This window comes from Podarcis muralis, chromosome 18, assembly GCF_964188315.1.
Source record: "Podarcis muralis chromosome 18, rPodMur119.hap1.1, whole genome shotgun sequence".
Lineage (NCBI taxonomy): Eukaryota > Metazoa > Chordata > Lepidosauria > Squamata > Lacertidae > Podarcis > Podarcis muralis.
The window spans coordinates 816,331-830,486 of record NC_135672.1 but is presented as its reverse complement, the minus strand read 5'-3'; the positions used below and the strand labels follow the sequence as shown (position 1 = coordinate 830,486).

The 14,156-nt window shown below is 51.7% G+C and overlaps 1 protein-coding gene across 2 annotated transcripts; it reads right to left on the bottom strand.

Moving 5' to 3' along the window:
* Positions 1 to 1,831: 1,831 nt before the first annotated feature.
* On the bottom strand, positions 1,832 to 10,553 carry SLC39A3 (solute carrier family 39 member 3). 2 transcript variants are annotated; one of them, XM_028713589.2, is made up of 4 exons: positions 10,478 to 10,537; positions 6,447 to 6,507; positions 5,722 to 6,017; positions 1,832 to 4,808 (listed from the first exon to the last, which is right to left on the bottom strand). In XM_028713589.2, the coding sequence occupies exons 3-4, from the start codon at positions 5,926 to 5,928 to the stop codon at positions 4,059 to 4,061; spliced, it is 957 nt and encodes a 318-aa protein (XP_028569422.2). In that variant the 5' UTR covers positions 5,929 to 6,017; positions 6,447 to 6,507; positions 10,478 to 10,537; the 3' UTR covers positions 1,832 to 4,058. The 2 variants fall into 2 exon arrangements, with proteins under 2 accessions (XP_028569422.2, XP_028569421.2); XM_028713588.2 differs by lacking the exon at positions 6,447 to 6,507 and having other exon boundaries at positions 10,478 to 10,553.
* Positions 10,554 to 14,156: the final 3,603 nt, after the last annotated feature.

The following is a 14,156-nucleotide window of genomic DNA, read 5'->3' as shown; positions in this document are numbered from 1 at the left end:
TAGACAGCACAGCCAGCAGTCAGGGATGGTGGGAGTTGTAGTTCAAGGGCGCCAGGGTTGAGAGAGGCGGCACCACCCTGCTCTTACTAAAACCCCACTTTTCTGCCAGAATTTGGACTCAGTGGGGCTAAAAAAACAACAACTAAAGCAAACACTGATAAAATGCAGAAAGCCAAAAACTTAGAACAGGTAAGAGTGAAGAAGGGATTGAGCAGCCACGGTAGAAAACCGTCTCCACCTCCCAGAAGGACAAGGAGGGATCCTGCCTGGTTTCCCTGGGCAAGGAGTTCCAAGGGTGCCTGGGAGCTAGGGAGTTGCTGCTGCCAGCCAGTGTGGGCACTTCTGGTGGCCATCTGTCATGGATGCTTTAGCTGAGATTCCTGCATTCAACAGGGTTGGACTAGATGACCCTGGGGGATCCCTTTCAAATTCTACAATTCTATGGTGCTTCTGCCAGACTCTCAGCCCAACCAAACCCCCGAATTCTGGGCTTAAAAGATGCCACTGTGATGTACAAGGCCAGGCCTTCTGCCCTACTCCCCTTCCCCCCCTTGCAGTAACCATTGGGCGGCAATGCCTTCCCAAACTGGAGAGGCGGAAGCCAGACTCTCGGGATGCACGGTACCTCTTTGCAGAATTCCTCCCAGAGCGCCGGGTGACTCATGCAGCCAATTAATTAATATCTGGGATTGTTATTAATATAGCAGCCAGCTGCGGGGAGCAACGGGGAGCCCCTCCCCGCAAGAGGCAGAGGACAAGGCGGCCCACTGGTCTGAGCAAAGCCCCCTGCGGGACACCTGTGTTGCTCAGCAGCTTCGCACTGGCGGGGTGTGTGTGTCAACAGCTCTGGAAGCCAAGCAGGGAGTGGGCAAAGAGCCAGACTTGTGTGTGCGCAAGGAACACCTGCAACCTTCCAGCTGTCGGGCTGTGCTGCCTCCATTGCCCCTGACTGTGCCGTCTGCTGGGGATGGAGGCAGATGGGGGTGGGCCCTGCAATCTCTGGGTGCCCCTGCTTCCTGCTGCCTCGCAGGGTTGTTGTTCACAGCTCCACCAAAAAGGTTATCGGGATGAAGGTTTGCTTCAGAGAAAGTATCCCTGGTGGGAACCGGCTCCAGCTGATGAACGAAGATTTGACAGAGGCTCTTCCTATGCTCTTATGGAGCTTCAGGCCCAAAGGCAGTCCATCTGGATTCCCGAGTTCTTGGGGAGCCGGATGAGACTCCAGAGCCCCCCTCAAGAAAAAAGGAAGGGGTGCAGCTCTGTCCGATAGTCACTTCCATAGGGGCGGCTCAGAATTCACAACCCCCCACAAAAACTGCAGGACCCCATAAATTTAGGATAAATTTCGCTTTCTTTGTGCTCAGGATGGTGTTGTGGTGCCTCTAAACAACCCCCACTTTTTATGCATTTTGTGGTATAAATTTAACACTTTTTGAAATCTCTTTGCACATGCAAAGTTGTTGGGGAGCTCGGTAACTTCCAGGTGAAACCCGGTAGCTTTTCAACCAGGCCGCAAATGCTCCTGTTTATTTTTCTGGCCCCACTTTTTTGCTGCAGAACTGGACCATTTAAGCCCATACAATAATGATTGGGGGGGGGGAGCATTGCAGAAAAACGAATAAAGCAGGTTGGAGTCTGGACAGTCCAGTGTAAATCCACCGCTGGTGCACTTATTCCTGCCCCAACATCATCTTGCAGGAAATCGCGCTGCAAAGAAGAACCCAAACATCTCCAGAGGAATTTTGGTTTGGGAGTTTTATACTTGCAAAAATTGGCCTGGAACAGAGTACAGCTCCCCTCCCCCCAATAAACAGAGCCAGAGAAAAGTGGCGAAATTTGAAAGGTGTTTTATTTAAAGAGCGGCTGAATAAAAGCCCGGTGACTGTTATTATCATTTTTTAGCACAGTGGAGATTACGCTGAATTATTAAAATAAAATAAAAACCCTGTCCCCAGAGCAGAATGCAAAAATATCACATGTGCACAATTTCCTCTGTGCTAAATTCAAAGTTCTGGTGGGGGAAGAGGATGTGGATTTAAATGGAAAAGCAGCGTCAACGTGTTCTGCTCACAAGCAGGTAACTTTTCCCAGCATTGAAGCCCCAGAGTCCAAGGCTCCCTCTCTCACCACACCCAAGGAACGCCAGGGAGGCACTTGGATCCCCTTCAAAACGTGGGCCTGGGCAGCATATCCTCTGCAGAAAGTGCACAGCCAAGCTAAGTCAACACAGGATACCTGCAGACTTGGCTGGGGGGCGATGGAACCCTAATCCCAGACCCCTAAGAAAAAGAGAGAGATCCGCCAGAGATATGGCCGCTCTTTCATTTGGTGGGGCCAAAGGACAGTGCAAGCTTCCGGGTCACACCAGCCTCTTTCGTCAGGTGGCAAAAAGCCCCAGCGCAATGTTGTTTTGACAAGACAGCTCTGCCGGATCCTTTTGGGTCAGCAAGAAGGGGGCTGGCAGCTGAGGACAGCTCCCTTTCCCACTGCAGAAACTGAAGGGTGGGCACAGGAGAAGAGTGAGGCCTCGGCACATGCCAGCTGCTACTTCTGAGCCTCGTGTTCGAGTCTCTCTCCCAGCATGAATCAAAGCCAAAACTCTGGTGCCAGAGCTGGGGGTGGGAAGCAGTGGCAGGAAGACTGAGACCCCCCCTCGCCCCCTGCATGTCCTTCCACCCTGAAAGTGGTGCAGGAAAGAGTCTGCATGCCACCTCCTCTTTGTGCTCCAGGGATCCGTTAGCCCATCCAAGCCTCTGGACTCAGCAGCCGAGAGCCCCCCCCCCTGGCTTCAGACCCCAGATGAACAAATAAATGAAAGGAACAGCAATGGCAACTTTCCTCCTTGCAGCCCACAAGTGTCCCAGCAAACCGGCTTTCCACCTTTTTGGGGTACAGCCCTGCTCCACCACCCCTTCCCCTTCAAGGAAAGCGTTAGAAATACAAGGAGGCAGAGAATTTGGGGGCCAGGAGGAGATTTCTGTCTGTGCTGCAAATCCCCGGCTGCTGGAGAGATTAGGAAAGTGCATGGCACCCCGTTAGCAGCAGGTCCCCTCGACTGGGAAGAAGGAAGGAGAGGCTCAGGTGTCACCTGCGCACTCAGGTGCAAAGAGGGAGAGGAGAAGAAGCCAGAAGGAGAAAGCAGGAGGCGCTCAAAGTGGGGACGAGGGGGGTTGACTTTGGCCAGGTGGGAATCAAAGGAAAATGAAAAAGGAGAGACAGAGACTGTGGATTTGGGCTCCCTGGCAAATCTGCTCACAGCAAGAGAGAAGGAAAAAATGAGCCTTTTGGAGAGAGGGGAAAGTGAACCTTTTGCAGGGAGAGAGACTGTGAATTTTGGCTTCCTGGCAGCCAGTGAGCTTTGGCTGGGCCAGACCACTAGCCAACCGTTGGCAAAAGCCCACAAGGGGATCTCCTCCCTGCGCCCCCTAAGAAACCCAACGAACGTCCCAGCAGGATTTTGCGTCCACAAGAGCAAACTCTGTGGGGAAACTGCACAGGCCTGGAGGGAAACTCTGCGCAGCCAGGTCTCCCCTCTTGCCACCACAATCCTCACCTCCAGGAAAAGAAGGGGGGAGCCAGAGGGGGAAAAGACGCCCTTTCTGCGTCCTTGACCTTGAAGAGGCGCCACAGATTAGCCGGCTGCCAAGAGCTTTGCCAGGAGGGCAGAAAAAGGAGCGGGAACTAATCAGGCCCAGGTCCTGTTGTGGCTCTCCTTGCTCCTGACTGGTTCATGCCTTGCAGGAGAGGGGTTGCCCAGGATCTGGGGAGGAGAAAGGCATGAGTGCCAAGCTGCCTCAGGGACTCGGGTCTCCCTGAGAGCGAGGGGAGCTGAGCAAGGCAGTGCCATGTCCCATCTTGGTCCCCCTGGTCCGGAGTGTGTGTGTCTAAGGGGGCAGCGGGAAGCGTCTCGTTCCTACAACCGGCCTTGAGGCCACGGAGCCTACGCCACATCACGCAGTGCAATCTGTGCGCGGCCCTCTGGACTCTTTGGCGTGGCTTGGGGCGTGGCTGAGGGTGGCAGCGGTGGGGAAGAGCTTCCCCGCCTGGAGGCCACGGCGTCACCACTTGAAGAAGACAAGGGTGGCCATGACGGCGTAGCCCAGGACGAGGAAGAGCACCTTGAGGAGGCGGCTGCTCTTGTCCTCCAGCTCCTTGGCCAGGATCTCAAAGAAGGTGACAAAGACGAAGGTGCCGCTGGCAATGCCCTGCAGGAGCACCGAGGCCACGCTGGAGGCCACGCTGTGGTGGCTCTCGATGCCCATCCCGATGACGATGCCCAGCGGGATCATGAGGCTGACGGGGCCCGCCAGCTTGGCCGCCTCGCGCAGGGTGAGGCCCGTCTTGGTCATGGTGATGCCCAGCGCCACAGCCACCAGTGTTTCGTGGATGGCCACGCCCAGGAAGAGATTCATGACCTTGTGCCCCTCCTCCTGCAGGCCCAGCGCCAGCCCCTCGAAGATGGAGTGGGCTGAGAGGGCAAAGACCAGGCTGAAGAGGCGCAGCGGAGTCGAGCGCGAGAGTTCGTGGACGTTGAGGCCGCACTGGCTGGAGCTGTGGCTGGTCGAGCTGCCCTGGTGGTAGTGGTGGCGCTTGGAGGGCGGCTCCAGGAAGGGGCTCTCGAACTCAGAGTCGCTGCCTGCGTCCGAGCCGGCATTGAAGGTCTCCAGGTCAATGAAGGACGGCTGCTCCTTGCGCACCGTCAGCACCAGCTGCTCCACAAAGACCGTCATGAAGAAGCCCAGAAGCATGATGGTCTCAGCCAGAGGGTAGTCGGTCACCACGTTGCCCACCTTGAGCACCTCCGCCAGCTGCGGAGGGGAGAGAAGAGGCTGTGAAGCAGCGGAACTCCCTGCCACAAGGGGGAGGCAGCATAGAATTGTAGAGTTGGAAGGGTCATCCAGCCCAACCCCCTGCAAGGCAAGGATCTTTTGCCCAACATGGGACTCAAACCCACAACCCTGAGATTAAGAGTCTCATGGTCTGCAGACTCAGCCAATTGTCTGCTGTCTCCCCAAATATCCCCTCTGCCCAGCTCAGTGGAGATCAGCTTGGCTGGATCAGGCCAATGGCACCTGAGACCTGGGGGTCACCCACGAGGGTCTGGGGAGCCTGCAAAGGAAAGCCCCTCCCTCTCCTTTGCCCACCCCAGCCAAGCATTATGGAAAGGTCAAGTGTCTCTTGGCTGCAGGGAAACTCGCATCCTGGTCTCCCAGGAGGAGTTTCTCAGACCCGCTAACAAGGTGGGAACCGTTATAGGAACAAACCCCCAGGATCACCCCTCGGCATCCTCAGCGGGGACTGGCGCCTTCCTTCCCAGCCAGGAGAGGGGAGGAGGGTCTCAGGGCCGCCTTGGTGGCAGCAGCACAAATGGCCACCAAATGCGATGGCTTTAAAAGAAGATTGGCCAAGCCCTGTCCACTCCAAGGCCCCCAGAAGGCTGCATAGAAGGGGAGGCGGCCCTTGGGAACCCCCCTCACACACACGTTCGCAGCAGTGGCTGCTGGGTTGTGTTGATCCTGCCCTCCACAAACGGACAGGGAGGGAAGCCCAGATTGAGTAAAGTTATTTATTCAAAGCTAGAGTGCCTCTGAATAGGGGGGCTCCACTCCATGGCCATACAGATCCGGGATGGGGAAACCTCAGGCCCCGGGAGGCTCAATGTGGCCCTCAAGGTCCTCTCCACATGGCATCGCCCCCCCCCCCCCCCGATTTGCACCCCACCTTTTCTCGCACAGCCGGCAGCAGGGCGTTGAAGCAGGTGCCCAGGAAGACGCCGCCTCCGAAGGAGTTGCAGACGGAGATGATGCGCTGGGAGCGCTCTGCCTTCTCGCCGTCGGTGGCAATGAAGCGGACAGGCAGCAAGGACCCCCCCAGCATCAGCACAAAGACCCCCACCAGGGACAGCACCTTGGTCACCAGGAGATTCATGGTGGCGTGGTGCCCGGGGGCATCTGTTAGGAGGGTGCCAGGGGCTCCGGGCGGCAGGCGTAGGGGGCGGCCGCCAAACCCATGGAGCTCTGCAAGGGGGGGATGAGAGAAAAACAGATGGGATTGAAACAACTTGGCAGTGAGACTGTGGAACTGACTGCCACAGGAGGGCCACCTTCCTGGATGGCTTTAAAAGAAAACGGGACACATTCCTTTGTTAATGCTGGAGGGTTTCAAATTTTACTATTCTGTTGCTGGGGCAACACAGTCAGATGGGTGGCATGAAATCATCATCATCATCATCATCATCATCATATAAAACGGAGGAGAGGGCTCTGGAGGGCTCCTAGCCAGGATGTTGATGACCTGCACCCACAGTCAGAGGCACCAATGCTTCTGAATCAGAGTTGCTGGAAACTGCAGGAGGGGAGAGTTGCTCTTGTGTTCGAATCCTGCTTGTGTGTTTCCCTTTTTGGAGAGGGATAATTCTGCGGTTTAATTTTCACTGTGGTTTATACCTTGTTAGCAGCTCTGAGAAACTCCTTTTTCTGGAGAGAAGGAACCAGGATGCAGGTTTTCCTGCAGCAACAAAACAGATCCTTTCTATAAATAGACAAATGATTACTCATGACTATTACAGCGGTACCTCAGTCTTTGAACGTATGTTGTTCCGGAAGACCATTCCGAGTTCTGAAATGTTCGAAAACCGAAAACTCAATAGCCAATAGCTAGGCCTCAGGATCTTGCACTCAGTGGAAGCCGCTTGTCATGTTCAACTTCCAAGGTGTGTTCGAAAACCAAAGCATTTACAGTTATACCTTGGGTTGCGAATGTGATCCATGTGGGAGGCACGTTCGCAACCCGCACACGCACACGCGTGACGCGATTCGGCGCTTCTGCACATGCGTGTGACGTCATTTTGTGCTTCTGCGCACCCGCAAGCGCCGAACCTGGAAGTAACCCGTTCCGGTACTTCCAGGTTCGGTGCAGTCCGCAACCAAAAATGCACAGCCTGCCGTGTTCGTAACCTGAGGTATGACTGTACTTCCGGGTTTACGGCATTCAAAAACCGAAATGTTCATCAACGGAGATGTTTGAAAACCGAGATACCACTGGATTATTATTATTATTATTATTATTAAAATTTGTACACCTCCCTAGATCCAGTTCACAACATCACATTTCAGTATAAGAAACACAAAAGACAATAAAAATAAGAAGAAAAACAACCTAATAGCCCCCATACTACTACTAAACTCTTGTTTATGTAAAATGCTTTAAAGCAGACTTTTGGGGCTGCTGCCCTCAAGACACAGGAAAAACACACCGGCAGTGAAATATTTGCCAAGGTTCAATTCAGCTCAATGCGCCAGTTGGAACAGTAAGAACTCAATCAGCTAGTATGGCAGCACCTAGACTTTAGAACTCCCTGCCTCTTGATATCAGGCAGGCATCTTCCCATTTAGTCCAACCTGTTCGGATGCTTGGAAAGGGGGGGGGGATTTGAATCTGTTTTAGTACTTGAAACAAAGTTTTGCTTCATTTAAAGCTTGCGTATTTTTCTTGATTTTACGGCGTTATTATTTTCTAAACTGCTTTGAGGTTTGTTTGTTTTTAACTATCAAGATGTGTATAAATTTGACTAAATAAATAAGCAATTTCATAAAAAGAATGTATCAGTAATAACTAGTTATTATGATGACTGTTTCATTAATAGGCTTCCTGTCAGTATTCTTATTATTATGTTTTTATCCTTGATGTTCTGTAATGTGTTTTTAATGTGGAACACCACCTGGGATCTTCTGATAAAGGGCAGTATATAAACTGAAATTATTATTATTATTATTAATATGACATCTTCAAGGCCAACCCCACAAAGAATAGATCGCGATACTCTATCCAGGGTGTATGGGACGCGGGTGGCGCTGTGGGTAAAAGCCTCAGCGCCTAGGGCTTGCCGATCGAAAGGTCGGCGGTTCGAATCCCCGCGGCGGGGTGCGCTCCCGTTGCTCGGTCCCAGCGCCTGCCAACCTAGCAGTTCGAAAGCACTCCCGGGTGCAAGTAGATAAATAGGGACCGCTTACTAGCGGGAAGGTAAACGGCGTTTCCGTGTGCGGCTCTGGCTCGCCAGAGCAGCGATGTCACGCTGGCCACGTGACCCGGAAGTGTCTCCGGACAGTGCTGGCCCCCGGCCTATAGAGTGAGATGAGCGCACAACCCTAGAGTATGTCAAGACTGGCCCGTACGGGCAGGGGTACCTTTACCTTTTTATCCAGGGTGTAATGCAAGAGAGCACCAATAATACTAATATTTAGAAAAGCAGAGAATCACTTGGCGCTCTAAGAAGACTTAAGAGCAGAGTCACATACTTTAAAGCACATTCACATGGCTTCCCCCTTGCAGAAGTATCCTGGGAATTGTAGTTAGTTTGTTAAGGGTGCTAGGAAATGCAGCTCTGCGAAGAGACACTACAGCTCCCAAGAATCTTTGGCAAGGGGGATTTCATGCTTTGAAGGCACGGAGCGGATCTATGCTCACAAATGCATTTCATTGTTATTCCTGGGTTTCTCCTTCCTTGGAGGTCTTGAATAATAATAATAATAATATTATTATTATTTATACCCTGCCCACCCCAGCCAGAGCCGGGCTCAGGGTGGCTAACACTAGTAAAATTACAGTAAAAACATAAAAGGAAAAAAAACTAATTTAAAATACAGGTTAAAATGCAATTTAAAATGTAGCCTCATTTTAAAAGTAACTCATAGATCAAAACCATAAGGGGAGGGAAAAATAAGGGTCAGACTGAGTCCAAACCAAAGGCCAGGCTGAACAGCTCTGTCTTGCAGGCCCTGCAGGGCCCTGGTCTCATGAGGCAGTGCATTCCACCAGATCGGGGCCAGTACTGAAAAGGCCCTGGCCCTAGTTGAGACCAATCTAAATTTAAACAGTTTGGGCAGCCCAGTCAGGGATCCTTGATCTGTGATCCCTGCCTTGCAGGCAGCTGGACTTGGATGCCTTTTGGCTGACCCTCCCAACCCTACAATTCTATGATTCATTGGAGGTTTTTTAACAGAATTTGGATGGACCTCTGTTGGGAATACTTTAGCCATGTGATTCCTGCATTGCATGACCCTTGGGGGAGCCTGTTGCAGGAATTTATGTATAGGTTGGGGGGGGGGTTGCCCCTCCAGCAGATATCACACACATGCAGCCCACTACCAAAATCAGCACAATCACTTTTGTGACTTTTGTGATTTGTCCCCACAAAACACTTTATCACAATTTCTTCCTATCTATTCAAAGGGCCTTTGCTGTGTGATACCAAATGTAACAATTCACTGATAAATGTATCTATGTACTGGCTCACTGGGAAAACTTTAGAAATTCATACAGACATGTGAGCTCAGCTCCTCAGCAGCCCCTCTGCCTGAGTGATAATCCCTGGCCTCCTGATACCTGAGTGCCAGACAGGTGGCCATCCCAGAAATAAGAAACCCAGATGAAGACAAAAGGGTGTGATTAACTTGGCAGAGAAACAGAGAAATGTAAATATCTCTTTTGTTTCACTTGATGGGTGTTTGGTGGAGGGCAAGGGAAACCATGGGGCAGGGTCCAGGATACTCAGATTACTGCCCCCAGACCTCCCCTTTCATGATGTAACCGTGATGTAGTTGGGGGGGGGTGTAACATGGGGATTAGCAGCTAATAAAAGTTTGGGTGCTCTTTTGTTTGGGGCTTCCATCTTGTTCCACCTGGTGGCAGGTGGGAGTCCTGTCGCGAGGGTCTTCAATAAAGACCAAGCCTTCTGGCTCCTGTTTTGCTCTGCTATTCCTGGCTGGTGTCCTTGTTTTTTTGTCCAAGGGAGCCCTCAGATTTCTCCGTTAACAGTCCAAATCTAGGATCCTACAATTCACTGGCAGTTTTTAAGCAGAGTTGGGATGGCCACATGTTGGGGATCCCTGTTTTGCAGGGGTCAGACTGGGTGCCATTATTATTATTATTATTATTATTATTATTATTATTATTATTAAGTTACGCCCTGGATAGAGTACCACAACCTGCTCTTCATGTCCTTGAGACAGTTCAAAGATGATGATGATGATGAAGTTCTGACCCCTCCAAACCACACAAGCTGGCAAGCTCTCTCCCTCTCCTTTGTTGGAGGCTGTTCAGCAGAGGTCCGTCTGCTGGCAATCCTGCAGCCCTGCGACTGCTTTGTGCCCAAGTGGGGGCTGGACTGGATGGCCCCTGGCGGCCCCTTCGATTGCACAACCCTATGCAATAGCCTGCTATTATGACGATTATCACTGCTGTTCTTCTTCCTCCTCCTCCTCCTCCTCCTCTCATGCCCCACACCCCGACGGCGCATCCCTGGCCGCAGTTGGGCAAAGCCATTTGCAGACCCAAGCGGCTAGTCCTCATGGAGGCGGCGACGGGGAGGAGCCCCGCCCCCTGGCGCCCAGGCCCCGCCCCCTCCGGCAGTCCTGGGCGCCGGGCCCCCGGGGGGTGCGGGAGCCCCCTCTCCTCTTCCTCCCCGCCCCCTCCTCACCTGCGCGGCCGCTTCCCGTCCTTCCGCCTTCCGCCCCTTTCCCACCTCGCCCGCCTGCCTTGGCAACCGCGGCGAAGCGACGCCTATTGGCTGCCACTGACGTCATGGCGGCGCCCGTTGGCTGAGCAACCCGCCCGTCCGCTATGGACCCCGCCCCTTAGGCGGGCCTTTCCCTCCCTCTCGCCCCGCCCTCCCACAGTCGCCTTTCTGCTGTGCAGCAAGTAAGGGTGTCCTCCAACCTTCAGGGAAGTGGCTGTGCCTGCCGAAGGGCGGCCGGCGCGAATCAGCGGCCGCGACATGCCTGGTTCCGGCGACTTTTGCGTGTGCTGGGAGAAACCCGCCCGCCCGTTGGCTGAGCAGCCCTGTTCGGTAACGCTGATTGGCTGAAGCGGCGGCCGATTGGCCTCGGGTTCAGGAAAGTGGTCTACCCATTAACGGAATACAGCGAAGAAGGGTTTTACGGTCAACTCACGAGAAATATATAGGAGAGCTGTCCAATTAGCGCTTCCTTCTTTACGGAAGGCTTTTAGGGGATGCCCCTCTGAAAGGGGAAGGCGGGAGGGGGGCGTGTGGTGCTTGTGTAATACTTTACAATGAAGGGGGGGGCTTCCTGCTACACTAAGATTCCTAGGAATATCTATTTGTTTGTTTGAATATATATGTTTTATATTAATTTATAGTCTGTTCTGACCAGGAGCCATGAGATAAATAAAACCTCCAGGTCAATAGGCAGTCTACCTCGGAATAATTTGAACAGATAAGAAATCAAGATGAGTCAGATACTTGGCAAATATTTAAAGAAATACAACAATCAGAGAAGCTTCCAAGTGGGGTTAGATATAGGAGCAGCAGTTAAAAATAAGCAGAAGAGGGATGGTAATTAAGGAGATGCAGCTAAATAAGGACTAAGTTAGAACCCACCCACCCCTGAGGGATGTGTGTGGAAGCCAAAGAGTGTAAGATAAACAATGACAATTGTATAACGGATGTATTAAGATGTGTAAAATGCATTTAAAATCACACACCCACACAGAAGTGGACAGGTTGGTGCTCCATGGCAGTGGGGGGAGAGACTCCATCAGGCAAGGCCTTCTTCCACCTGCCTTGCCCCACCCCCCAGTCTCTGCTTCTCATTTTGTATTGTATTATGTTGTGCACTGTGGTTTGCTGCTGTTTATTGATTGGAGTTTAGAAATTACTTATTGTAACTGTTGAGTGGATTTCTGTTTAATTCTGAAATGCTGATATTTAATAATATTCTATATTGTTTTAATGAATGTTGAATGTTATTTTATTTGCATATTGTATATTGCATTATGCATATTGCCTTATTTATATGTTAGCCACTCTGAGCCTGGCTTTGGCTGGGGAGAGCGGGATACAAATAAAATATATTATTAAAAAATATATTATTGGCATCCAGAAGGTTCCAGGTTCAATCCCAGGCAGCGTCTCCTGGCAGGGCTGCAAATCCCCTTTGCCTGACGCCCTGGAGAGCCACTGCTGCTGCCAGCCAGTGCTGACGACACCAAGCTGGATGGCTCAAGGGCCTCACTCTGTCCCAAAGAGCACCCTGTGTTAGGGGGGCAGGGATGCAGCTCAGCAGGATCCGCACAAAGCTTATAGCTTTTCTACAACCTCCTATTCCTGGAGCCAGTTTAGAGAAAAGTTTGCCTAAAGCAAAGGAATGAACGGTCATTTCCAAATATTTTGGAAAAAGGTCACCCCAAAAGCAATAAAGCGATTTTTGCCTAGGGAACTGCATAATGTATTATGTCATATGCATAGCATGCATACAGGAAAAAACAGAGATTGCAGATTTTCTAATACTAGTACAACATTTTCTACGTTGCACAACCCACTTTACTGCTTACAATCAAGCGAAGTTGCAGCTGGTCTTTGTTTCTGCTGCAGGAAGCAAAATGTTCCCATACCACTTTGCTTGCGCCTTATGCGCACCAATCCCTTCTTGGGATCTGGAGGACGGATAGCTCCTGAGAGCCAGTGTGGTGTAGTGGTTAAGAGTGGTGAACTCCTAATCTGGGGAACCGGGTTCGCGTCTCCGCTCCTCCACCTGCAGCTGCTGGGTGACCTTGGGCCAGTCTCACTTCTCTGAAGTCTCTCAGCCTCACTCACCTCACAGAGTGTTTGTTGTGGGGGAGGAAGGGAAAGGAGCATATGAGCCGCTTTGAGACTCCTTCTGGTAGTGATAAAGCGGGATATCAAATCCAAACTCTTCTTCTTCCTGCTTCCAGGGATTCTCCCAAATCCGCAAGGCTTTTTTGCAAGGTTTCAACATTTCTGACAAGTTCTTGAAATGATTTTCATGGAGTAGTGATGTTACATAGTACAGTGATTCCAACTGTTCCTTTTGGGGTCCATTTTCAGTGCCTTTCAGAGAAAAGTTCTGATACAGGTTTGGTTTTTTTACAGGAGTAAAAGAAGTTATAACCCTAATCCACATACCCTGCTTGCAAAAAGGGTTGTGTCCTGGCAGCTTCCCCAAATGGGGCTGGGAAGAGGCAAGGCAAGGCTCTCCTCCGATCCCTGCTTAATCCCCACCCCAAGACATCACCACCAAACAAAACCCCCATGAGGACTGGCACCTTTCTTTTCATTTAACGCAGGAATAGAGCCCAGGGCCCATCTGCAGCTTCCCCATGAAGGGAAGAGAGTGCCCAGGGGGCCACTGCCAGTCAGAGCAGGCAGCATCAGACAAGTTGGGGAGAAAGAAGCATTGATTGGGAGGTGGCCTGGGTTTGGACTAGATGACCCCGGGGTCCCTTCCAGCTCTACAGAATGGTCAGTTAAGAGCTCCCAGTTTAGGGGCAGTCTATCTTGAAGCACCGGTTCCTGGGAAGCAGCAGCTCCTTCCTGCCCTCTCTCCAAACTGGGCTGTTCCCAGTTGAAACCAGGATGCGGAGCGAGGTGGAGCCGCCTCTGGCTCTGAGCCAGGTGTTCGCTGGATTTTTAAAAAGGGCCGGGTCAGAAGGGATTCCAAGAACCACCTAGTCCAACTTTTCTGTGGCTAAGAAAAGGACGATCCTTCCTCCCAGAAGGAAACGTGGTTGCTCCTTTTCATGGATGCTGACTCGCCTCCTGCAACTTGCAGAGGGCTGGGCTGGAGGACCTCTGGGGTTCCCTCCCAACTCTGCAGCTGTCAGTTGCTGCTCATTCTTTTCCTTGTGACTTTTCTCTGCAACCTCCCCCCACACTGTCCCCTGCACCAAGTTGTGCTTTTAATATTTCATTGGGAGCTGCCCAGTCTGGACACAGGAAGGCCAACTTGGAATTAATTGTTCACGTGTTCAGCAGATTACTTTTAATTATGCTCATGTGCGTTTACCAGATGGCTGGTTTTTCATGTGTAATCAAAGAAGTTATAACTTTGTTGTTGTTGTTTAGTCGTTTAGTCGTGTCCGACTCTTCGTGACCCCATGGACCAGAGCACGCCAGGCACCTCTGTCCTCCACTACCTCCCGCAGTTTGGTCAAACTCATGCTGGTAACCTCAAAAACACTATCCAACCATCTCGTCCTCTGTCGCCCCCTTCTCCTTGTGCCCTCCATCTTTCCCAGCATCAGTGTCTTCTCCAGGGAGTCTTCTCTTCTCATGAGGTGGCCAAAGTACTGGAGCCTCAGCTTCACGATCTGTCCTTCCAGTGAGCACTCAGGGCTGA

Bases quoted from the DNA above. Each gene is read 5' to 3' on its own strand.
- SLC39A3 (XM_028713588.2), bottom strand. From the start codon at position 5,928: ATGAATCTCCTGGTGACCAAGGTGCTGTCCCTGGTGGGGGTCTTTGTG. The intron at 4,809-5,721 runs GTGGGGTGCAAA...TCCCCTCCGCAG, and splicing joins TGCCGGCTGTGCGAGAAAAG to CTGGCGGAGGTGCTCAAGGT.